At 52.9% G+C, this 24,919-nt stretch overlaps 1 protein-coding gene across 6 annotated transcripts in view; it reads right to left on the reverse strand.

The window, feature by feature from the left end:
• Positions 1 to 24,919, reverse strand: part of FGD3 (FYVE, RhoGEF and PH domain containing 3) — an 86,665-nt gene that overhangs the window by 49,824 nt on the left and 11,922 nt on the right. Inside the window, exons 1-4 of one of the 6 annotated variants that reach the window (XM_021927707.2) lie at positions 18,521 to 19,230; positions 7,082 to 7,249; positions 6,433 to 6,467; positions 5,777 to 6,278 (exon numbers count right to left, since the gene is read on the reverse strand). In XM_021927707.2, coding sequence (XP_021783399.1) covers positions 5,777 to 6,229 — 453 coding nt within the window. In that variant the 5' untranslated portion in view covers positions 6,230 to 6,278; positions 6,433 to 6,467; positions 7,082 to 7,249; positions 18,521 to 19,230. Of the gene's footprint in view, positions 1 to 5,776; positions 6,279 to 6,432; positions 6,468 to 7,081; positions 7,250 to 14,564; positions 14,722 to 17,110; positions 17,447 to 18,520; positions 19,233 to 24,919 lie in introns of those variants that run through there. The other 5 variants (XM_021927706.2, XM_021927705.2, XM_021927708.2 and 2 more) reach the window with 5 other exon arrangements.

The following is a 24,919-nucleotide window of genomic DNA, read 5'->3' on the forward strand; positions in this document are numbered from 1 at the left end:
TCCTAGAAACACACAACCTAGGACGACTGAATCATGAAGAAATAGAAAATCTGAAAGAGCAATAATGAGTATGCAGATTGGATTAGTAATAAAGAACCTCCAGACAAACAAACGTCCAGGACCAGATGGCTTCACTGATGGATTCTATAAACATTTCAAAAAGAAATAAAACCAATCCTCCTGAAATTCTTCCAAAAAAATTGAAGAGGAAGGCATACTTCCAAGCTCATTCAGTAAGGCCAGCATTATCCTGATACCAAAGCCATACAAAGACAATACAGGAAAATAAAACTACGGGCCAAGATCCCTGATGAATATTGATGCAAAAGTCCTCAACAAAATACTAAGAAATGAAATTCAACAGTACATTGAAAGGATTAATTACCATGACCAAGTTTATTCCTGGAATGCAACTCTGGTTCAACATAACAAAAATCAATGAATGTAATACACCACATTAAGAGAATGAAGGACAAAAGCCACATGGTCATCTCAACTGATGCAGAAAAAGCATTTGAAAGGATTCAACATGCTCTCATGATAAAAACACTCAACAAACCAGGAACAGAATGAAACTACCTCAATATAATAAAGCCCATGTATGAGAAGCCCACAGCTAACATCATATTCAATGGTGAAAAACTAAAAGCTTTTCCTCTAAGATTAGAAATAAGACAAAGATGCCCACTCTCACCACTTCTATTCAATATAGTATGGGAAGTCCTAGCCAGAGCAATTAGGAAAGGAAAAGGAAGAAAAGTCATCCAAATTGCAAAGGAAGAAGTACAATTACTTCTGTTCACAGATGACATGATTTTATAGTAGAAAATCCTTAAGATTCCATTAAAAACTGGTAGGACTAATGGACCAATTAAGTAAGGTTACAGGATACAAAATGAACACAAAAAAATCAGCTGGTGCTGGGCATGGTGGCCTGCAGCTGTAATCCTGATATTTTGGGAAGCCAAGGCAGAAGGATCACTTGAGGCCAGGAGTTTGAGATGAGCCTGGGCAATATAATGAGATTTCATCTCAAGGAAAGGAAGGGTGAGATTCTGTCTCAAGGGAAGGGAAGGGGAGGGCAGGGGAGGGGAGAGGAGGGAGGGGAGAGGAGGGGAGGGGAGAGGGGAGGGAGGGGGAGTGGGGGAAGGAATTTATAAATAATGGAGTGAATGGATGGAAATATAGGGAAGGACATAATGGAAACTGGCCAGGAGCTTAGTCCATACATAGTCAGTGATCTTATTGAAAGAAAGTTACTGAACAGTCTTTTGTCCAATTAAGGCTGCAGTTATGACTGCTGGAATGGGGGTGGGGTGAGGGGTGGGCGTTGGGGGGGGTCAGTCAGCATCTGGTGGAGCTACAGTTGTTTTAATATTGCTTATTGCCTGTTTAGCTGCTAAAGAAAAAGAAAATTCCTTGTGGCTATCAGAATATAGTTTATTCTTTTTTTTTTTTTTTTTTTTGAGACGGAGTTTCGTTCTTGTTGCCCAGGCTGGCATGAATGGCGCGATATTGGCTCACCGCAACCTCTGCCTCTTGTGTTCAAGCTATTCTCCTGCCTCAGCCGCCCAAGTAGCTGAGATTACGGGCATGCACCACTATACCCGGCTAATTTTGTATTTTTAGCAGAGACGGGTTTTCTCCATGTAGGTCAGGCTGGTGTCAAACTCCCGACCTCAGGTGATCTACCCGCCTCGGCCTCCCAAAGTGCTGGGATTACAGGCGTGAGCCACTGCACCCGGCCAGAATATAGTTTATTCTTTAAGTGTATGGTGTGTACACTTGCCAGGTCCTGTTTACAATTTGGTATCTTATTGCCACGGAGTCTATTCTGTCAGTCTTCTGATCTCTGTTTTAAGATTAATGCTGCTCAGTTGTGTGTAAACTACAAAAGGAAGGAAGTAGAACCAGGTGTGTCTGACCTCCCATCCCATCACAGCTGGGAACTGAAGTTTTTAAGGTTTTTCTGGGGTCCCCTTGGCCATGAGGGGGTTTGCTCAGTTGGTGGGGGGCATAGGATTTTATTTTTAGTTTACAGGGTTAAATGACAATCTATCACTGAGCTTCAGCCTTCCCTACAGCCTCCTGTGTTATAATTTTAGCACACCAGGCTGCTTAAGCTAAAGCATGGGGAAAGGGGAAAGGAAAGAAAAAGAAAAAGGAGTATCCCAGGGGCGCAGCCAGGGGCCCTGCTGACTGCTGGCTGCTGGCTGCGGCCCCTCTGCAGCCTGGCCTCTGGGTGCTCCAGCCCCTTTCCCTTGGTCGCTGAGTGGCCTCCTTGCGCTTGGTCTGTCAAATGCCTTCTACAGAGAAGGCACAAGAAGTTTGCATCCTGAGGCAGCCTCTGGTCTCCAGATGGAGCCACATTCCCCTACACCTGGGGCCAGACCTCCAATAATGAACCCTGCTCAAACCTATCTGTGAAAAAATGCTTTCGTCTTGGATTTGCGTTTTTCACCTTATTCGACAATCTGGGGTTGGCTTACTCGTGTTCATTTACAGACTGGGTCCTGAGTCCTTGTGACCCACACCTCGGGGCAGAGGCCATGTGAGTCCCTTTCAAGCAGCTGCAGGTTAGTGGGGAGATTGCACAAGGCAACTAGCCAGGGTGACACCCACGGGCAGGGCGATCCAGAATCCCACAGGCAGATTTCCTGCAGGCCCCTGGGCAGGTGGTACGGATCTGAGTCCCTAGCAAAGAAAGAGGCCCTTTCTGTGGCTGGTGGTGGGATGAGGCTGGGGAGGCATCTGTACCAGCCTGGGGCGGCGTGTGCGCCAGCCTGGGGCCTTCAAATCAGGCCTCAGTGCCCAGGCAATGGGAAGAAGAGGGGAGTTTTCTGATAGCTGCGTGGAGGTGAGGGGTTGCTGCCAGGGGGTTGCCAGGTGGGATGGGGCTATGGGAATAGAGAGGAGAGCACAGTTCCTGAGGGACTGAGGGATCCAGCCTCAGAGCGGGAGGTGCGGGGGTGGGGAACACTGCAGCAGGGCATGGAGACCTCCCAGGTTCTGGTGAGCAAAGTGGGTTGCCCAGGGGATGCCTTCACAGGGACAGGCCTAAGGGGAAACCAGGGAGAGATGAGTGCTTAGCCTGGAACATCTTGACCCCATACTCATAACTCAACCCCTCTGTGCTTCAGAGTTCTGAGCCAAAAAAGCCCCCACTCTCCAGTTTCCCCATGAACAATGCTGAAAGGACAGACAAGCTAGCGGTGTCCCCAACACTCATGAGGCCTCACCCCACCATGTACCAAGGACAGGAATGCAAGATGTTAAACGTTTAAGTCTAATTGAGCCTCCCTTATTTTACCTAACCTTGAAAGAAACTCCTTTTAAAAACACGAAGGCAGGCTGGGCGCAGTGGCTCAAGCCTGTAATCCCAGCACTTTGGGAGGCCAAGACGGATGGATCATGAGGTCAGGAGTTCAAGATTAACCTGGCCAAGATGGTGAAACCCTGTCTCTACTAAAAATACAAAAAATTAGCCAGGCATGGTGGTAGGCGCCTGTAATCCCAGCTACTCGGGAAGCTGAGGCAGAGAATTGGTTGAACCCAGGAGGCAGAGGTTGCAGTGAGCCAAGATCATGCCACTGCACTCCAGCCTGGGCAACAGAGCAAAACTCTGTCTCAAAAACAAACAAACAAAAAAACATGAAGGCCAGGGTGGGCTGGGTGGAGAGTCCTCCTGAAACAGTGTTCCTGAGAGAGTTGGAAGGGGCCAAACCCCCCTGTTGGTTTAGGGATGCCAGCCCAGCCCTGCCTGCCCTGCTGTGTGGCTCCAGACCCAGCGCTCCTGCTGTCTCCAGGTGAGTGGCAGGTTCATGCCTGACCCAGGCAACCCCACGTTCCCCAAGAGCTGGGTGATTTCGGGAACAAGAAGTGTGCTGCTGAAGCATCCTTAACCTTTCCCCAATGCCTTTCCTGTATCACGTTCTAGGTTGCTTCTGGCTAATTCTTCACAGCACAGAGCCTGGCTCACTGGCTTGGCGTGTGTTCCCCTACATCACCCACAACATCAGACCCCTGTTCTTCCTCAGGGTGGGGTAGAGAAGACTCCGGGTCCCAAAGATCCTGTGTGGTGCCTCGCCCTGAGGACCAGCCGGTGTGTGACAGACTGCCCTCTGTCAAGGCATCCCACAAGGGAGGAGACAAACTCGTTCCCATCAGCGACAGAAGCACTGGAGCAAGCGCTGGAAATTTCCTATTGCAGACACCAGGACCTGGGCCTTCCCCGCACAAGCCTGGCCCTGTGCACCCCCCAGAACCTGAGGGGCTGGGCCTGGGGTCTGCACTGTCCCCGGCACTCAGGAGACTGGACAGCCCGCTCGGGACACCCCTGGAGCTGTGGGTGGCGTGGCCAGGACTCACCAGGCCTTCTGTTGTCTGTGTTCTGATGTGCTGACATCTGGACCTTTCTGACCCTAGAGGGACTGCCCCTCCCAGGGTAGCCAATTCTAGAGAGAGTAAAGGCTCAGGCTTGCCCTGCAAACTCGCCTTTCCAGTGCCCACCAACCCCCACAGAGCCCACACCCACCCCCCTTCTATGGGGCCCTCACACTCCAGGCAATATGCCCCTGCCCTCCTCACCCCAGGGCAGGTACCAGACAGCCAGGGACAGACCCTGTGCCCCAGAACCCAGTGAAATCATTCACACCAACCAATCCTCAGCCCGCTTACCCTGCCTTGCCCGTTCCTTCCTGCAGAAACCATATTACCGTCTCAGGCCCACAGTTTCCCCTTGAACCCTCTGCCTCCTGACGGACCCTGGGCTTCCCTGTGGCCCCACGGTGTGGTGTGATGTGCCCCTTTCTCTTGGAAACTGAGGATGACAAACCATCTTGTCAATGGCAGTGGTCTCCTGATCCTTCCTACACCTGAGTGATAATAAAGCCTCCATTGAACACAGCCCTGGCCTCGTCTCCATGAAGCCGGCTCCCAGTGGTCCAGGCACCGGGCTTCCCTTCACCTGCCCAGCCTGCCTCCTGATGGTACCCGTGTCAGCCAGCAACGTCCCCATGCAGGCGCCAGCAAGTCTGACCCGCAAAACGCTCCCATGACCTGGTCACTTGGCAGCTTACCCATGCTGTGCCCCATACCCACAGTTTCTCTTAGCCTGAGGCCATCTGCCGCCTCTCCATCTCCCCAAGACCCCAGCACCGAACCAAGAGCCCCATAAATGCTAATGAGAACGCAAACAAACTCCCTCAATGCAGCCCCATCGTGTTGTGGGAACTGTCTGCTCTGGTCTCCACACTGCACTGCGGGCCTCACAGGTCCTGCCCCACCGTGTCCTGAAGAGCACAGAGCACCCAGCCTGTGCCACACCCCATGGATGACCCCGGCCAGGTACCATGCTCTCTGTGCCTCAGTTTCCCATTGAGGAAAACAGTTTCCCCACTCACACTGTCTCCTCCCAGGAGTTTTATAAAGTCGGCAGTGAGCACTGCGCAAAGGGCAGCTTTGGCAGCACCACCGGCAGGACTGACCACCATACCTTCCCAGGGTCGGGAGGTGCCCACTGCGCAGCTGTGGAAACTGAGGCTCAGAACTGAGGTCACTGCTCAAGGTGTCAGGTAGGCTTGGCCTGACCTGCATGGATTCTTCCCACAGGATTTTCTCGGGCACACTGCATCCTAGGACCTCCCCTTGCACACGGCACGAGCCTATGTGCCACATTCCTGGAAACAAGCTGTGGCGTGACGCCCACTAAAAATCTCAAAACCCTCCCAAGGAAAGGCCTGCAGCCTGCAGCGGGGACAGAGAAGGGGAAGCCTACCTGGGCCAGGCCGGCGTCCTCGTCAGCCTTCTGGGGGGTGTTCTCAGGGTCAGGTTCCTCACCCACGTCGCTGTCGGCCTCCTCCTGGGGGGTGACCTTCGGGACCTGGCTGTCCAGGGTCATCTCTGGGTGTGCCCCCAGCACAGTGGGGCTTGGGCCAGCCTCCAAGCCCTCCTCACAGGGGAAGTTCTCTCCAGCCACACTGGAGGATGGACTGTCGATCCCGCTGTCCCGGTTGGGGATCTTTAAGCTACCACTCTGCTCTCCCGTGGGGCCCGTGTCTAGAGAGCCGTCCCCTGCTGCAGCTGGGCTGCCAGGATCCCCACAGTGGGCCCTGGGCCCGACGGGGAGCACTTGGAGCTTCCCCAGGGAGGAACTGCCAGGTCCAGTATCTGGCACCCCTAGGGCAGCAATGGGTCCTGGAGGGGTTGAGGACCCCCTGCCTGACTCCATCCTTAAAGCTTAGGTCACTGGGCTCAGGTGGAGGCTGGCCAGGGGCTTCCTGTAGGGGAGAAACAAGACAGAGTCAGTGCTAGCCAGGCATGGACCAGCCCCCTCAGGTGCAAACCCCAAATGCAGCCCCCAGGCAGTACCCTCTACCCCCCACCCAAAGCCTCGAGCAGGTGGGCTGGGGGCTGTGTGTGAAGTGTGAATACCCTGGTCAGCTTCAGTTGGGTCTTGTACAGACAGGCTTTTAGAGAACAGAAAGTAGAAAATGTTTTCTTTTAAAATTAAGTTTCTTCTGCATAAAAAAAAAGTAACCCTGTGGTGTGAAGCCATCTGCTGTTCAATAAATTCAAATAGATGCTCAAGGTAGTGACCATAACCAACAGGAACACAGTGGCTTCTGTTTATAGCGCATCCGAGTATCAGCGCAATCCTCTGATACTCCCAGGATGTGAGGCCAGTGTCCTCCTCTTCCTCCTCCCCACCACTGCCTGCTGGACAGGTCAGAAAACAGCCCCCAGGGGTCCAAGGGCCCAGCTGTCTCTACTATCTCCCTCCGGGGAGGGCTGGGGCAGGAGGTGGGTCTCACCAGAGGATGTGGACCAAGGTCTTTGCCCCAAAACTCTTCCTCCCTCCTATGCACTGGAGCCACCTCCCACTGGCCCACCACACCTCTCATGGACCAAATTCAAGTGTCAATTCTAAGTGCACAGAGAATTCACCGGGCGCCTCTGAGGAGAAGCAAAAGTGAGATGGGCCTAGAGGGAAACTGTCATCCCTCAAAATCATCCTCTTGAACCCAAGACGCAGCTGCCGAGGAGCCTAGGGGCTGCAAGCAGCGGTCACATATCCCCATACCTGATGCCACCAGCCTCTCCGAGGAGGGTGCTGAGGGTTGGCAGGCACAGGCGCCTCGCTCCGCGCTGGGGTCTGGGATTGGCCGGCAGGGGCTCGCACACAGTAGATGGTTTCCTTGAAAATCTTTTCCCTGCCCAGCAGGTTCAAAGTAGAGCCATTTAGGAGGTACTGAAAAGACATGAGAAGAGAAAGAAAACCACCTTCTCCAACTGGCATTTGGAGCAGCCAGAGGCCCGGCTCTAGGGGGGTGTGGAGGAGGGAAGCTCTATGCCACTGACCAGCAGAGTGGATCCCAGGATTGGGGCATGGCAGTCTGCACAGCCATATCCTCAGCCCCCAGGCTGGCACACAACACCTCCAAAAGGGTGGCGCCTGCACCAGCAGCCATTCACTGTGGGGTGGGCAGTGTCTTGCTCAGCTGGAAACTCTGGGGTCAGGGCTGAGCTTGTCCCTGGCCATGTAGCATCCTGCGGCCCAGGGGAAGGGTCACCTTGAAGGTGCAGGCACTGTCCAGTGTGAGGCGAGCCGGTGGGCATCGCCAGGCCCCTCCCCAGCCCACACCTCACACCCTCCCCCAGGCACACACAGAGAGGCTCCCTCAAACACTCACACCGATGGGCTGGTTCACACTCACACACGCACACTCACACTCACACTTAGATATTCCTCTGCCAGCAGCTTTACATGCTCCTGCCTCACTTACAAAGCAGAATAAAGAAGAGGCAGTGAAGAAACAGGCTTCACAAGACAGGCACACCGTGAGCCAGCCCTGGCTGCCTTGAGCAGGCAGGTGTGCCTCTGGGCAGGGTGTGACGCAGGCCTGGGCTCTGGCAGCGTCCCAGTGGCTGTGGATGCCAACCAGCTCCACGGTGGAGCACTCCACCCCGCACAGGCTCCTGAGTGCTCGCTGTCTTGGGGCACAACCACTTTTGAGTGGATGTTTCTTTAAATGACTCCAGAATCACTCAGGTGGGCATTTATGATTGGCTACTGCCACATTCCTAACGAATTCAATGGGGGGCAATATTAAGATTTCTGAACAGAAAATACATGTTTTGCCGCATTCTTCTCATAGCACAAGAGATAAACTCAGGTTTCCAGAGGTCAAACGTGGCACAGCAATAAAAATACACCGGATGGAATGTGAGCTGCGCTCAGCCTCAGTGTGTTCAAAGGTAGCTGTCTGGCAAGACAGAGCCTGGTTCAACCCCATCTCAGGGGAATTAGGGTTCTGGTCAGGATGGAGTAATAGAAACCAGATTTACTCTCGCCTGGAACAACAACAACAAACATGGACAAAACCTACGAAAGAGGTTTGCGAGGCTCTACACAAAGCAATAAAACACCGTGGTCCCTGAGAGACGGGAATGAATGAGGTGAGCCCTCCTATTGTCCCAGCTCACTGCCCAGAGACCATTTCTGGACCATGGATCAGGGAAGGGGAGCCCTATGGGGCCCAGTGGACTCTCTGAGTTGAGAAGACAAAACTGGGAGGCCCAGAAGACTAAGGTGGCCAGAGTCCACAGCATGGAGCCCTGAAGAGGAGAGAACTGCACACAGAGAGAGAGCTCGGAGATCTCAGAGGGACCCCTCAAGGACCGTTCGGCATGTGTATAGTGGGGAGAGCACATGAGGCCACAGTAAGAACTGCCTGCAAGGACCACAGGGAGCTTTCACAGGGCAGGAACACGCCTGTGCCCACCAGCCAGCCCGAAAAACCCCACAGTTCACGGGGCATTGCGTTGAATACTCAGAGGGTCTTGCTTCAGGAATGATGGATAATTAGCCCTGCAGTGATCACTGCTCTGGTCCCACCTAGCAAATACTAACAAACCTTAACAGGAAGTCCACATGTTTACACAACTGCATCCCTGAACAAAGCTAAAAAATATAGAACTACAAAAATATGTAGTGCACGGCAAGGTAAAATTCCCATAGTCTGGCATCTAATCAAAAATCACCAGGCATAGACCGGGCGCAATGACTCACACCTGTAATCCCAGAACTTTGGGAGGCCAAGGCAGATGGATCACTTGAGGTCGGGAGTTCGAGACCAGCCTGGCCAACATGGAGAAACCCCATCTCTACTAAAAATACAAAAATCAGCCAGGCATGGTAGTGCGTGCCTATAATCCCAGCTGCTCAGGAGGCTGAGGCAGGAGAATTGCTTGAACCCAGGAGGCGGATGTTGCGGTGAGCTGAGATTGTGCAACTGCACTCCAGCCTGGGCGACAGAGCAAGACTCTGTCTCCAAAAAAAAAAAAAAAAAAAAAAAAATTACCAGGCATAAAAGGGACTATACAAAAATGAAGAGAAAAAATTCAATATAAACACATAACTAACACAGATGTTAGAATCAGCAAAAAGGGACATTCAGAACTGCTATCATGTCTGTGTCCTACTATGTTCTAAAATCCAGTAGAGACATGGAGGATGTAAGAAGGCCCACATTAAACTTCCAGAGATGAAAACTACAAAGTGTGAGACCAAAAACACACTGGAAGGAATTAACAACCAATTCAACATTGTAGAAGAAAAATTAGTGAATTTGAAGAGACAAGAACAGAAACTATCCAAAATGAAACACACACACACAGAGAAAACTGAGCAACAGCGAAATGTGGGAAAACTTCAAGTAGTGTAATACATGTGTAATTGGAGTCTCAAAAAGGGGTGGACAGAAAAAGTATTTGAGGAAATAATGACAAGTTTTCTAGATTTGAAGCTATAAATCTACACATCTAAGAAGCTCAGTATAAAGTAAGCACAAAAAATCCTTGTAGTTAAAACTTTTCCCACATAGAGAACTTCAGGCGCAGAGATCTTCACTGGTGAATTCTACAAACATTTCAGGAAAATAATGATGCTAATTCTAAACCTACATCTAATGATCTTTCAGACCTTTTTTTTTTTTTTTTGAGATGGAGTCTCACTCTGTCGCCCAGGCTAGAATTCAGCGGCACAATCTATGTTCACTGCAACCTCCGCCTCCTGGGCTGCGTTCAAGTGATTCTCCCACCTCAGCCTCCTGAGTAGCTGGGATTACAGGCACCCACCACCACGCTTGGCTAATTTTTGTATTTTTTTTTAGTAGAGATAGGTTTTCACCATGTTGGCCAGGCTGGTATCGAACTCCTGACCTCTAGTGATCCTCCCACCTCAGCCTCCCCAAGTGCTGGGATTACAGGCATGAGCCACTACGTCCAGCCAGATCTTTTAGACCAGTTTTAAAAAGAGAGTAGAACGCAGATGAATCTAGAAATAATTATGCTGAACAAAAGGAGCCAAAGAAGACCTACAGTGTTTTCTCATTACTACGGAATTCTAGGAAGTGCAAAGTAGCCTATGGTGCTAGGAAGCAGGTCACTGGGTGCCTGGAAGGAAGGGGAGGGGCTATGGGATTGGCGTGGGGGAGGGGGGTGAATGGGGAGGGGGCTGGTGGGGTGGAGGGTGCTTACAAAGGAGCACAAGAGCTTTGAGGGATGTTGCACACATACTCATTACCTTGATTGTGGTGATAATTTCACAAGCATACCCCATGTCAAAGTTTATCCAACTGTACACTTTAAACATATGCATCAATGGTATGCCAAGTATACCTCACAGGGCTGATCAAGAAAATGTCACCCTAGCCAGGTATGGTCGGGGGCTCCTGTAATCCCAGCTACTCGAAAAGGTTGAGGCAGGAGAATCACTTGAACCCGGGAGGTGGAGGTTGCAATGAACAGAGATCTCGCCACTGCACTCCAGCCTGGGGGACAGAGCCAGACTCTGTCTCAAAACAAAGAAAAAAAAGGAAAAGAAAAATCACACCCTTATCGCCTTTGAACTGTACAAACTTGGTGAATTTCAGACATTCCTGAGCATCATTTTCCTTACCACAGAAGGGAGGATGGATCATGAGGAGAGGTGAGGAGGTGTGTGGTTGCAGCCTGGGAGGCTCAAGCAGCCCGGCCCCCGGACATCCTGTCCAGAGGAGAGAGGTGCACTGTGCTTATCGGAGGCCCTTAAATCACTCCCGTCTTGGAAGGGCTTTTGTCCAAGAGCAGAAGAACCAAAACAAATGAAGGACACTCACCTCCAGCTTTGCGTTTGCAACTCTGCATTGCCAACACCTGTGTTATGGATCCTGTCGGTCCCCCCAGTTCACACACTGAAGTCCTAGCCCCCAGGACCTCAAAATGAAGACATGTTTGGAGACAGGGTCTTTACAAAGGTAATCAAATTAAAAGTGATGCTTTTAGGGTGCTCTTGGTGGGGGCAACCTGGGTTGAGGAGCCCCTAATTGTCACTTCACTTCCTTCTATTCTGTTGCAGGGACTTTTTTTTTTTTTTTTTTGAGACAGAGTCTTGTTCTGTCGCTCAGGCTGGAGTGCAGTGGTGCGATCTCGGCTCACTGCAAGCTCCGCCTCCCGGGTTCATGCCATTCTCCTGCCTCAACCTCCCGAGTAGCTGGGACTACAGGCGCCTGCCACCATGCCTGGCTAATTTTTTTTTTTTTTTTTTTTTTTGTATTTTTAGTAGAGACGGGGTTTCACTGTGTTAGCCAGGATAGTCTCGATCTCCTGACCTCGTGATCCACCCGTCTCGGCCTCCCAAAGTGCTGGGATTACAGGCATGAACCACTGTACCCGGCCCAGTTGCAGGGACTTTTTACAGAGTATGTGTTGTTTTAAAATAAAAGAGGTAATGAGAACAGACAAACAAAGCTGGATAGAGGGGCAGGAGAGGGAGGAGCCACTTTGGGAAGTGTAGCTGGGCAGAGCCCCTCTGCGACCAAAGGCTTTACCAGCAGCAACCCTCCTGGGCTGGTGTGGCCACTGCCTGGCCTTCAAGGCAAGGTGCACACATGCATATACAAGCGCACATGTGCACATACATACACATGTGTGCACATGTATGCTGAAAAATAAAAAGACCTTTATCTGAGGAATGCCAGCCCCTTTATATAATCAGGCGTCGAGAGGCGCCGGAATGCAACACAGTCACGTGTCACTCCCCATCGAGCAAAATGGGTCCCTCCTGAAACCACTTGCTATGCAGGCTCTAGACTAACAGATGCCAAGTAACCCTAAAATGCCACATTCCCTGTAGTTCAACAGTGACTGGCCAATCACTAACCAGTGTTATTTCTGTGAACCAATGAGAGTTCCTGATGAACAACGGTCACCACCCCCTCTCCTGATTCATCCTTTCTTTAAACACTGGAGCCTCTCTTTTGTTCTCCAGACATTCCCTGAGGCAACTTGGAAGTGTCTCCCTGGCTGCAGTCCTCAACCTTGTGCTTGAATAAACTCTCTTTAGACTATATTCTGATTCTCTTGATTATTTTAGGTTGACAATGCACACACACATATAATACAAGTACACCCATGCACACCCATGCACACCCATGCACAGGGTCATTGCTGAGCCCTTTCTCACATTTGCAGGGGACATTTCTGTCCTTCATATGAGGAAGCCGAGGCTCAGACAGGCTGGCCCTGGCACACAGGTGCTGGAAGCCCGTGTGTTTGGGTCACTCTGATCCACCCAGGGCTATGCCTACGTTTCCACAGGGGCATTGAGGGAGCCGAGGTCAGTTCTCTGTACCCCACCACCTCAGCTCTCCTTTTAGGAAGCCCTGAGCCACCTGAGGTGAGCAAGGCTGGAGCTGCTGAGCCAGGTGAGCCATGCCCACTGTGGACTCAGCCAGGAAACAGGTCCCAGACACTCGGGGCTGCCACCACCTAGCACGAGGAAATCCACAAACCTGAAAAAATTAAGAATGCCCCAGAATCCAGGGCATCCTAGAACTGTTCATGTGTCTCCATCACAGCAGCCAGTGAGCAGGGGGTGAAGTGCTCTGGCCCCGCCCCGTGTCCCTCCACAGTGCAGCGGCCCCCCCAGATGGGCAGGGCTGGTCCCACAGATGGGCCACCAGTCTGCCTACCACCCAGCTCTACCTGCCACCAGATGTCCCTTCCTGGGGGCCGTGAGGGAGTCCCCTCCCCTCTGAAAGAAACCCACCACGGCACCTGTCCACTGGGCCGCCTGGCACCTAGCAGGCAGGGACCTCCCCTGTCCTGTTGCTGGAGTGGCCCAGTGGCCCCCAGCACACAGAAGGCTCCATAACAATGGCATGTTATGTGGGGGGAGCAACAAACACGTTAGTGGTGGTTTTTAAACTGCCATATATTCTTTGACACCCCTTCAATATAAAAGAGGACTCTGACATCCCTCCCCTAAATACAGAGGCCCTAAGAGACTCGCTGTAACTAGCGAGGGCAGCATACGGGAGACCAGGTCAGGAGGGAAGACAGCTCCAGGCTCTTGTCCTTGGAAACCAGCGCCTCGCTGTGAGGGAGCCCGGGCCACGTAGAGAGGCATGTGGAGGCATCCCTGCCAACAGCAAGTGGCAGCCAGGCCTGAAGCCTTTGGGGGAAGCCTTTGCAATGGGTCCCAGCCCTGTGGGCGAGAGCTGCCTGCTGCACCCAGGTGGCCCAGAATCATGAGGGAAGATGACAAGATCTCCCTTGAGCGTTACCCTGCAATAGAGAATCCAGGCAATACTGTAAGTTCCTCCAGGTGATACAATAAACCATGTGTACTGCCCATGTCTGCTGGTCCCCATATGGCTTCTCCCTGGCTTAACTTCAGTGCCTTGAGGTCCCAAACCCACTGAGGCCACCCACAGTGAGCAAGGCCCAGGGCACCCTGGCCATGCCCAGGTGTAATGGCTGATGGCAATCAATTAAAGCCACCAGGCTGGGTGCAGTGGCTCACACCCGCAATCCCAGCACTTTGGGAGGCCGAGGCACTTTGGGAGACCTCCACCTGAGGTCAGGAGTTCGAGACCAGATTGACCAATATGGTGAAACCTCATCTCTACTAAAAATACAAAAATTAGCTGGGCGTGATGGCTTGCACCTGTAAGCTACTCTGGAAGCTGAGACACGAGAATTGCTTGTACCCATGAGGCGGAGGTTGCAGTGAGGAGATTGCACCACTGCACTTCAGCCTGGGCCACAGAGCAAGATTCCGTGTCAAAATAAATAAACAAATAAATTAAAGCCACTTTGTGACCCAGAGGTGCCTGGAAGCACAGAGTAATTACCTTGGGGTCTCAGCCTGGGAAATGCCCTGTCTGCTGTGGGCGTGGATAGAGGGGGGGTCTCCATTATCTCTGCTGAGAACTCAGTGAGATGCCACATGCTCCTGAATTGGGGTGGGGGTCAGAGGGACCTCGGAGAGGGCAGGAGGTGAGGGCAAGCTGAGCAGGGAGAAGAGGAGGCGGATCAATGCAGCACCTGCCCGTTTGCAGGCATGCCATGAGCAGACACTCACAAATACGGCTCACACTACCACCTTTACACGTTACCTCTACCGTTTAAGACCGTGTGACTCTTCATGAACCATAGCCCTGGCACGACGCTGTGACTGTGGAGTGGGAGGACAGGCTGGACAGCCTGGGACTGGGGGCTGGTGGGCGGGGGGTGTCTACCTCTCCCAAGGGTGTGGCAGCTTTTCTTAGGGCAGCCACATTTACTCCAACACCAGTTTCCAATGTGAGTCCATCGAGTCAAGAATGTTTCTCCCAAAAGGTTTGAAAGCAGGGTCTTAAACAGGTACTTGTACACCCACATACACAGCAGCATTCCCTACAATAGACAAAGGGTGAAAGTCGCTCAAGTGTCCATTCACAGATACCTGGATAAAGAAAAGGTGGCCTGTCCACAGAACAGAATCATGTTCGGCCTTAAACAGAAGGAGGCCGAGCGCAGTGGCTCCCGCCTGTAATCCCAGCACCTTGGGAGGCCGAGGCAGGCAGATCACAAGGTCAAGAGATCGAGACCAGCCTGGTCAACATGGTGAAACCCTGTCTCTACTAAAAATACAAAAATTAGCCGGGCATGGTGGCGGGCACCTATAGTCCCAGCTATTTGGGAGGCTGAGGCAGGAGAATAGCTTGAACACGGGAGGCAGAGGCAGCAGTGAGCCGAGATCGCGCCACTGCACTCCAGCCTGGCGACAGAGACTCCGTCTCATAAATAAATTAATAAATCAGAAGGAAATTCTGACCCATGACACAACAGGGGTGAACCCTGAGGACATTATGCTAAGTGAAATAAGCCAGTCACAAAGGGACAAATCCTGTGTGATTCCACCTATGTGAGGTCCTTGAGGAGTCAAATTCAGAGACAGAAACCAGAATGGTGGCTGCCAGGGCCAGGGGAGGGAATGGAGAGGGTTTAACAGGGACAGAGTTTCAGATTGGGAAGGTGAAGACACTCTGGAGATGGACGGCAGTGATGGTTGCACAGCAACGTGAATGTGCTGAGGGCACTGTACTGATCACTTAAAAACAATGAAGGAGGCCAGGCGCGGTGGCTGATGCCTGTAATCCCAAAACTTTGAGAGGCCGAGGCTGGTGGATCACCCGAGGTCAGGAGTTCGAGACCAGCCTGATCAACATGGTAAAACCCCTGTCTCTACTAAAAACACAAAAAAATTAGCTTGGTGGCAGGCACCTGTAATTCCAGCTATTTGGGAAGCTGAGGCAGGAGAATCGCTTGAACCCGGGAGGTGGAGGCTGCACCAAGCCGAGATCCAGCCTGGGAGACAGAGTGAGACTCCATCTCAAAAAAAAAAAAGAAGATGAAACTGCTATGCTTTAGGTTATGTGTATTTTACTGCCATTTTAAAAAAGAAAACTTTTTTTAAAGGTATGGATTTCAGAAGATTTGCATGAGAAGCTTTTTGCATTCATACCAAAATGATAAGGTGCGAAGGGCAAGGCCCTGCACCAGGCCAGCCTCCTTTTCAACCTCCCTGCCCAGCTGGGGGCGTCCAGGGGGAGGTGGGATCGTTAGTGTCCCTTTCTGAGGCTGTGGAGCTCAGCCCCTGTTCACGCACTCTTGCCTTCCTTCCTTGGTCCACATGCACAGCCACCGCTGCTCCTCAGAAGACTGGCACCCTGGGCAGAGGCCTCACACAGACCCCCAGGTGGGGTGGGCCCCGGGCAGGACCCACGGGTGCAGCCTCCAGGCCTGAGTCTGCGGTGCCCCCACCTGGGAGGTGGGGCTGGGGGACAGCACACCTTGTGGCACAGAGTGGGGCGCCCCATCCTGGAGGGCTGGGATTATTGTTAGGAGTTCAATACTTGCTTTTGGGGAAATGCAGCAACCATTTGCCTGTGGGCTACTTTCCTGAGACCAGGGACACTCACCGGCAGGCGGCAAGCTCAGAAGGAGGGAGTGGGGAAGCTCACGTGTTCATCTTACGTGTGGGGACAGAGGCACCACAGGTGCAAGTTCATGTCACCAGGCATCAGGCAGCTTGTCCCCAGGCCCAGACGTGGCAGCCCCCATTTTACACAGGGCCTGCCCTGCACTGTCCTTGCAGCCAGCCAGATCCAACCGTGGCAGTCTCATGTCCCTGTCTCCCTCCTCAGACAATGGGCCCCTTGTCACCTACCAGGACCCACAATATCTGCAGAAAAGAGAAGGCAGCACACGGGGAGAAATGTAAGGGACGAATGAAGGTCCTCGTGTCCTGCTTCCTTCCTGACTGGCTCAGTCCCCACAGCTGATGGTCATCCCGCCCAGGGCCAGGCAGGCACCACAGTGCCCGGCACTGCTCTTCCTCTTGTCCTCGTTCATTGTTTTCAGCACATGCTTGCCTCCGAGCCTCCTTGTTCCACAAGCCCAGTCTCATCCTTGTCTAGGTTTCACACCTGCCCAGCACTGCCCTTACTGAGAGGCCTCAGTTTCCCTATCTGTAAACACACTGAAGTCCTAGCCCCCAGGACCTCAAAATGAAGACATGTTTGGAGACAGGGTCTTTACAAAGGTAATCAAATTAAAAGTGAGGCTTTTAGGGTGCCCTTGGTGGGGGCAACCTGGGTTGAGGAGCCCCTAATTGTCACTTCACTTCCTTCTATTCTGTTGCTCCGGATAGACCCATCGGGGCAGGTGGGGAGGATGCATTGGGAGCTCCCAGCACATGCACCGGTGACTCTTGGGTCACTCTTTCAGTCCAAGGACTAACCTGGGAGTCCTCAAGGGGCGCAGACCTGTGCGGCCAGGAAGGTCAGGCCTGTGCTTGTACAGCAGTGAGGCTTCTCAGGAAAAGGTCACTTCAGCTCTAACCTCTGCACAACACGGCTGCAGGCCTCTGTGTGCAGCGCACTCAGCCTGGTGTAGCTCCAAGGGGTCTTGCACTTGGGGTAGTGCTGGTTTCTGTGTAGACGCGGACCTCAGCCCCCTGAGGAGTGGAGCCGGGGCCTCCTCCGGCCTCCTGTAATAGCCCAGCTGGGGACAAACCACTTCCTCCGTTTCACACGCAGCTGGCTAGCCCCACCCGGCTCTGGGGCCACGGAGCAAGCTGTGAAGATTTGTACTGGGGCTCAGTCAGACACTTTGCAGGCTGGGGGGCCCAGGGCAAGTCAGCTCTGTGCCTCGGTTTTCTCCCTGCAAGAATGGCTGACCAGCATCCGCCCTGGGCATTGGCAAGCACTGATCTGAATGGCAGCGGCACCTGCTGAGCGCGTCCAGTCCCGAACTACACTGAGCCTGGCACAACTCAGTCCCCACTTTACAGATGAGTGTGGCCATGCTGTGCGACCCGAACATGCCCCTGCCCCTTGGGCCCCCTCTGCACAGTGGGCACAATCACGGTGGCGTCGGGTTGTGCCGCCACTGTCGCTGGGACCCTGCCATCAGTCCACGCACCTCTTGAGGTGGCCCCACCACTGTCCCACACTGCCAGGCACTGTATGGGGTGCGAGGAGGCTTCGGTGGGCGCGGCACTCCTTCCTCATAGCCCCATGCTACACAGGCCCACATCTGCTAATATCTAAACTGCAGAGTGCAGGGGAAGCTTCTGGAGCCACACTGTGTGGGAAAGCCTAGCCCCAGGACAGGTCTGGGACCACCCTCCTCTGCTCAGGCAGAGGAAGGCTCACACTGCCCCCGGCCCCTGGCCCCCGAGGCCTAGGTGACATGAGAGGGTCTGGCCGTGGTCTCGATGCCCTGGCTGGTGCACCGCCAGCTGATGGAAAAAGGCTCCCTGTATCTGGTCAGCCTTGGACTTGGGCCCCTGCCAGACTTTGATGGGGACACAGGCAGGCACCGTTCATCTTGTGAGAGCCTGAGCCACCCCCAGATGATAGGAAACACTGTCCCAGCACTGTCCCAGGCAGTTTACAAAGGCTTTTCACACTTGCCATTTGAGGCCCATAATAACTCTGAATTTTTACACATCACGCTCCAGGAACCCAGAGAAAGACGACAGAACAAAAACAAGACACCATTCCGTGCCACCACAGCCACTTCCTGCCTTGAAAACATCCGTCTCCCTCAAATGGCTCCTGCCCTGAATGCTCCCACCACCCCAAAGTTCCACAAAACCAGTCAGATCTCAGGGCTCCGCCAAGACCTCAGGGCCAGCCCCACTCACCTGTCTTCCGAAGGCGAGCGAGTTTCTCCTCCGGGCTGAACTTCGTGCAATAGCGAAACACAACTTCCTTCTTTCTAATTTTCGCAATATGGGTCACAACATGATGGTGTATTTGCATTTCCGCATCATTCTGCTGGGGTGAGAGGAGCTTGGCTTGCTGATTCTAGAAGGTGCAACTTGCAGGGTGGCGGGGGCAACAGCAAACAAGCATGCAATCCACAGCTCTCCACTGACCAGGCGCTCGGCTCACAGCCGCGGCAGCCGTGCTGGTTTAAAGGTTAACAGGGCTGCGCACAGAGGACCCACAACCACCACCCTCCTGCTTCTGCTGGGTGGACTATTGTGAGTAGATCTGCCGTGTAGATCTTCAGGGAGGAGGGGCCCAGCAGAGAGTGAGGGGGCCGGCCCTAGACCAGACAAGCCCAGAGTGAGCCCAGAAACACCATCAGAGGCTTCTTCAGACCCTCTTGGTTGGGAACAATGAAATGGTCACAAGTTAGAAAGTGAAGAGACCTCCGGCAAACAGATATTTCAAGATGTTTCCTGGGAGACCTGACCTGCGAGTGCTGCTCCAGCAGGCCCAGCACCTGCCCTGCTAAGCAGCCCCACCAGGAGGACACCCTCATTGTTTTAAGGAGAGAATCAATAAATAATAACACCAGGTCCTGAAGGGCTTAGAGTGCAAAGTCTGACTCAATTTTAATAAAGCTTGTTAATCCAGCCTTAAATTCATTTTTTTTTAAAGCAATTTCTCAGCTGGGCATGGTGGCTCATGCCTGAAATCCCAGCACTTTGGGAGACCGAGGAGGGAGGATCACTTGAGGTCAGGGGTTTGAGACCAGTCCGGCCAACTTGGTGAAACCCCATCTCTACTAAAAATACAAAAATCAGCTGGGCGTTGTGGTGCATGCTTGTAATCCCAGCTACTAGGGAGGCTGAGGCGGGAGGACCGCTCGAACCCCAGAGGTGGAGGTTGCAGTGAACTGAGATTGTGCCACTGCACTCCAGCCTGGGGGACAGAAAGAGACTCCATCTCAATAAAAATAAAATTAAAATAATAAATAAATAAATAAAAGCGGCCGGTCACGGTGGCTCCAGCCTGTAATCCCAGCACTTTGGGAGGCCGAGACGGGCGTATCACGAGGTCAGGAGCTCGAGACCATCCTGGCTAACACGGTGAAACCCCGTCTCTACTAAAAAATACAAAAAACTAGCCGGGCAAGGTGGCGGGCGCCTCTGGTCCCAGCTACTCGGGAGGCTGAGGCAGGAGAATGGCATAAACCCGGGAGGCGGAGCTTGCAGTGAGCTGAGATCCGGCCACTGCACTCCAGCCCGGGTGACAGAGCGAGACTCCGTCTCAAAAATTAAAAAATACAAATAAATAAATAAATAAATAAATAAAAGCAATTTCTCTGAGCCTCAGTTTCCCTGTGCCAGGCGCTGCCACAGGTGCCCTGTGGGTGGTTGCTCATGAGGCCCCTTCATGCCCCTATGAGGGGCTGTATGGTTATCCCCGTCTGACAACAGGGAAACTGAGGCTCGGGACACAGTGGTGTGCCCCCCTCTCCCAAAAGCTAAAGGCCAAGGTGATGTGGAGTTTGTCCCCTAGTTCCCTGCCTATGTAAGGATGCAGAGCTACACCCAGCTGTGACAAGGATGGGGTGGACAGTGTCACCTGAGCTCAGATGCATGGGTGCTGTGGCCTCAGCCACATAGCTGAACTTCTTCTTTTTTATGTTTTATTTTATTTTATTTTATTTTATTTTATTTTTTTGAGACGGAGCCTCACTCTATTGGAGTGCAGTGGCGCAATCTCAGCTCACTTCAACCTCCACCTTCCGGTTTCAAAGATTCTCCTGCCTCATCCTTCCGAGTAGCTGGGATTATAGGCGCCCACCACAATGACCAACTAATTTTTTGTATTTTTAATAGAGACTGTTAGCCAGGCTGGTCTCAATTCCTGACCTCAGGTGATCTGTCTGCCTCGGCCTCCTAAAGTGCTGGGATTACAGGCATGAACCACCACGCCCAGCCATTGATGAACTTCTTGAAGCCTCCATTCTTCCTCCACGAAATGGAGAAAATGTGGGATGCACGTGGTGGAGTTTTTGTAAGAAATGAGGGCTTTGCCCACGGCAGGTACTCAAGGGATCCTAGCCACCAACATCTGAATCACCGTTGCTGTGCTGTCAATGCCCGGGCCCTGGAGTCTTGGCTCCTGCCCCTTGAGGAGACAGCCCTGGACCATCCAGATGCTGCCAGCCCAGGCCAGGAAGGACAGCAGCACCTGCCACCACCACCTGGTTCAGCCTTCTCCTTTACAGACGTCCCCTGTACCAGAAGGCCAGCAGTGGGGTCCCATTAGTACCAGGGATACAAACCCAGGTCCACCAGGAATACACAACTGTCGTCCTAAGAAGGTCAAGATAAATTCTGGCAGCACAGCAGCAGGCTGGCTGTGATGACCTGAAAAGTGAGGGGTTGTGGTAGGTGAAGGACAAAAAGAGGATGGGGAGGGGTTTGTGGCTTGAAAGTAGAACTGAGGCCAAGTGTCCTGTCGTCCCTGGTGGGGGTGAGTGGGAGGAAGAGGCCTCCACCTGGGAGTGACATCATTCAAAAAGAAACATGTTTGTGGCAGCCAGCCCCACAATGGCCCAGTCATCATCAACTGCTGGTCATCTGCCTCTCCCACTGTGAATAGAGCTGACCTATGGACACTACTATACAATAGGACATTACAGAAATGATGAAGGTGACTTCCAAGGCCAGGCCATACATAACACTGCAGCTTTTGCCTTTCCTTCCTGAATCACTCACTCTGGGGGAGCCAGCTGCCATGTTGTGAGGATGCTCAAGCAGCCCTGCAGAGAGGCCCATGTGGAGAGGAACTGAGGTCCCCAGGCAGCAGCCAGCAACAACTTGTGATGAGTGAATGAGTCACCTTGGAAATGATCCTCAGTTTCAGTCAGGCCTTCAGATGACACTGCAGCCCCAGCCACCATCTGCAGCTTCATGAGAGATCCCCAAGCCATAGCCAAGCCACACCCCAATTCCTGACCCATCAAAACTAGAGTTAAGTGTTTACTGTTGTTTTACAGTGATGTAGTATTTTCATCAGGAAAAAGGGCAAGGGGTGACCTGAAGTTGGGGGATGGTGGGATCAGCCTGGTGGGGAGAAGTGGCCACCAGGAAGTAGTAACACATATTCCAATTTCTTTAACCAATTATTTCACTCATGTTCCAATGGCTCCTCTACCCTGGAGGGCTCCTGCAGGCACCTGCCTCAGGGCCTTTCTATTTGCTACTCCCTCAGCCTGGACCACTGTCCGCTGGGTCACTCAGGCCCCTCAGCTCTCTGCCTCAATGCCTTCTCCTTGAAGAGGCTTCCTGGCCACACTACCCAACCCATGGAGGGTTCCTGGGGGCCACAGTGATAATCCATGGGTGCCATTCAATCTCAAAGCCCCTGAATAACTTTATGGAGTCAGAGGCTCTGCAGAGAAGGCCCTGTGCCTCCAGTGTCCCTCAGCCTGTCCCTCAGGGGTACTGCTCATCCTCCCCCAGGCGGCTCACTTCATGAGGGGTGGGTGCCTCTGATGAGAAAGGGGGTTTCCCCGGGACTCCTGCTTTGTCCCAGGGACCCCCAGCCCTGTCTTCCAGGAAAGCTGGCAATGGCCAGCAGCATGGCGCCTCCAAGTCCAGTGACCCAGGACCCGTGCACCTCACAAGCGCCGTGAGAGCCTTACGGGCAGAACTCAAACTGTGGAGCCTCACTGAAGAGGAGAACATAGAGACAGGGAGACTGAGAGATGTGGCTGACCCCACTGCGGAGAGTCCTGCATGGCACCACCAGGAGTCTGCATGCCCCACCACCCCAGGTGAGAAGAGTCCCTGGAAGTACACCCAACTCACCCAAGTAAAGAGAGTCCTTGCTAAATTCACTACCAGACATATCCTGGGAGGAGCACCCCACCTGGTGATGGCGCCCGTGGCCAAATCACCACTGCATATAAGTCCTGCGTGGCCAATCCACCACCAGGAGAGAGTCCTGGAGGAGCACCCACTCACCAGGAGAGAGTCCAGTGGGGGAGCAATCACCTCACCACAGAGGAGAGAGGCCTGGAGTGAGCACCCCACTACCAGTGGAGGAGGCCTGTACCCACTAGAGAGAAGTCCGAGAGGCACCCCACTACCAGGAGGAGAGCCCTAGGGGAGCACCCACTCACCAGGAGAGAGTCCTGGAGGAGCACCCACTCCACCAGGAGGGAGGCCCAGGGGGAGCACCCACTAGGAGAGAGTCCTGGAGGAGCACCCACTCACCAGGAGGGAGGCCCAGGGGGAGCACCCACTCACCAGGAGGGAGGCCCAGGGGGAGCATCCACTCACCAGGAAAGAGGCCTGGGTGGAGGGTCCACCCACCAGGAGAGAGATCTGGGGAGAGGGTCCACCCACCAGGAGAGAGGCCTGGGGGGATAACCCACTAGGAGAGAGGTCAAGGGGGAACACCCACTCACCAGGAGGGAGGCCCAGGGGCTCTACCCTGTTTAGCATCCCCTGGCCTAATTTCTCTCACCTGGCCTAGGGGCTCTCCCCTGGTGGGTGAGTGCTCTCCCTGGGCCTCTCTCCTGGTGGGCAAGTGCTCCCCATCTGACTACATGGAACAGAGCCCCCACAACTCTCCCATCACCAGCGCTGGACTATGACTAAGCCTGGGACTGTTACAGCAGCCAGCTGGCCCTGACTGTTACACCCCATTCCTTCCCAGGGTTGCCACCAGTTTATTCGCTGTGGGGGAAAGTGTCCACCTGACGTCTAGTAGTGACACTTGGGGTGCATTTTTTCAGGGAAGCCATCTTACACATGTTGATTCTGCGGCCTTTAAATGGAAGGTTTAAGGAGGAAGGCAGCTCATATTTACCAAGCACACAGCATAAGGCAAACCCTGCTCTGGGCTGGTTTATGGGAGACATGAGGATGTGGGGATAGGAGGAGTCCTCATGGGGGAATGAGGACGTGGGGATGGGGGACTTGGGGACACGAGGGATATGGAGACATGCAGACATGGCGACATGACAGGACATAGAGGACATGAGGATATGGGCATTTGGGGACACGAGAGCATGGGGAGTGGAGGTCATGGAGACATGGGGACGTGAGGACAAGTGGACATGGGAACCTGAAGACATAGGGACATGAGGACATGAGGACACGGGGACATGACATGGGAAAATGGGGATATGGGACATGGAGACATGAAGAATATGGAGATATGGGGCATGAGGACATGGAGACATGGGAATATGGAGACACGGGAACACAGGGACTCGGGGACGTGAGGGACATGGGGACATGAAGAATATCGAGATGTGGAGGTTATGGGGACGTGAGGAATGAGAAAATGCAGACATGAGGAATGTGGAGCCGCATAGACTTAGAGAAATGAGGACATGGGGTACAGGGGACGTGGGGACGTGTGGTCTTGGACTTGTGGTGGGGACTTGGGGGCATGGGGACACAAGGACATAGGACATGCAGACATAAGGGACACTCGCTTCAGCTGTCGACCTTCCAAAACACCCACACAAATGAGCAAGGACATTTTGTACAGTCTTATTAGGGCTGTTTTTTTGTTTGTTTGTTTTTGTTTTTGTTTTTGCTTTGAGACAGAGTTTCCCTCTGTTGCCCAGGCTGAAATGCACTGGACCGATCACGACTCACTGTAGCCTCGACCTCCTGTGCTCAAGGGATCCTCCCATCTCAGCCTCCTGAGTATCTGGGACCACAGGTGTGCCACTATGCCTGGCTAAGTTTTTATCATTTGCAGAGATGGACTCTGGCTATGTTTCCCAGGCTGACCTTGAACTCCCGGGCTCAAGCTATCCACCTACCTCAGCCCTGCAAAGTGCTGGGATTTACAGGCATGAGCCACTGAGCCTTGCCCAATGTCAGAGATGTGCTGAAGGTCCAACAACAGAGAACTAGTTCAACCAATTACCCTATTTCAAGACTTACTATAGTAATTATATTTTGTTAACTAAAATAATATTATTATAGTAATTGTTTTCATTAATAAAATAATTATTATAATAAAATAAATTTCGGCCGGGCGCAGTGGCTCCCACCTGTAATCCCAGCACTTTGGGAGGCCAAGGTGGGTGGATTGCCTGAGCTCAGCAGTTCGTGACCAGCCTGGACAACACGGTGAAACCCCGTTTCTACTAAAAATACAAAAAAAATTAGCCGGACATGGCGGTGGGCGCCTGTAGTCCCAGCTACTCGAGAGGCTGAGGCAGGAGAATTTCTTGAACCCGGGAGGTGGAGGCTGCAGTGAGCCAAGATCGCGCCACTGCACTCCAGCCTGGGCGACACAGTGAGACTCTGTCTCAAAAATAAATAATA

The sequence above is a fragment of the Papio anubis genome, chromosome 13, assembly GCF_008728515.1.
Source record: "Papio anubis isolate 15944 chromosome 13, Panubis1.0, whole genome shotgun sequence".
Taxonomy (NCBI): Eukaryota; Metazoa; Chordata; class Mammalia; order Primates; family Cercopithecidae; genus Papio; species Papio anubis.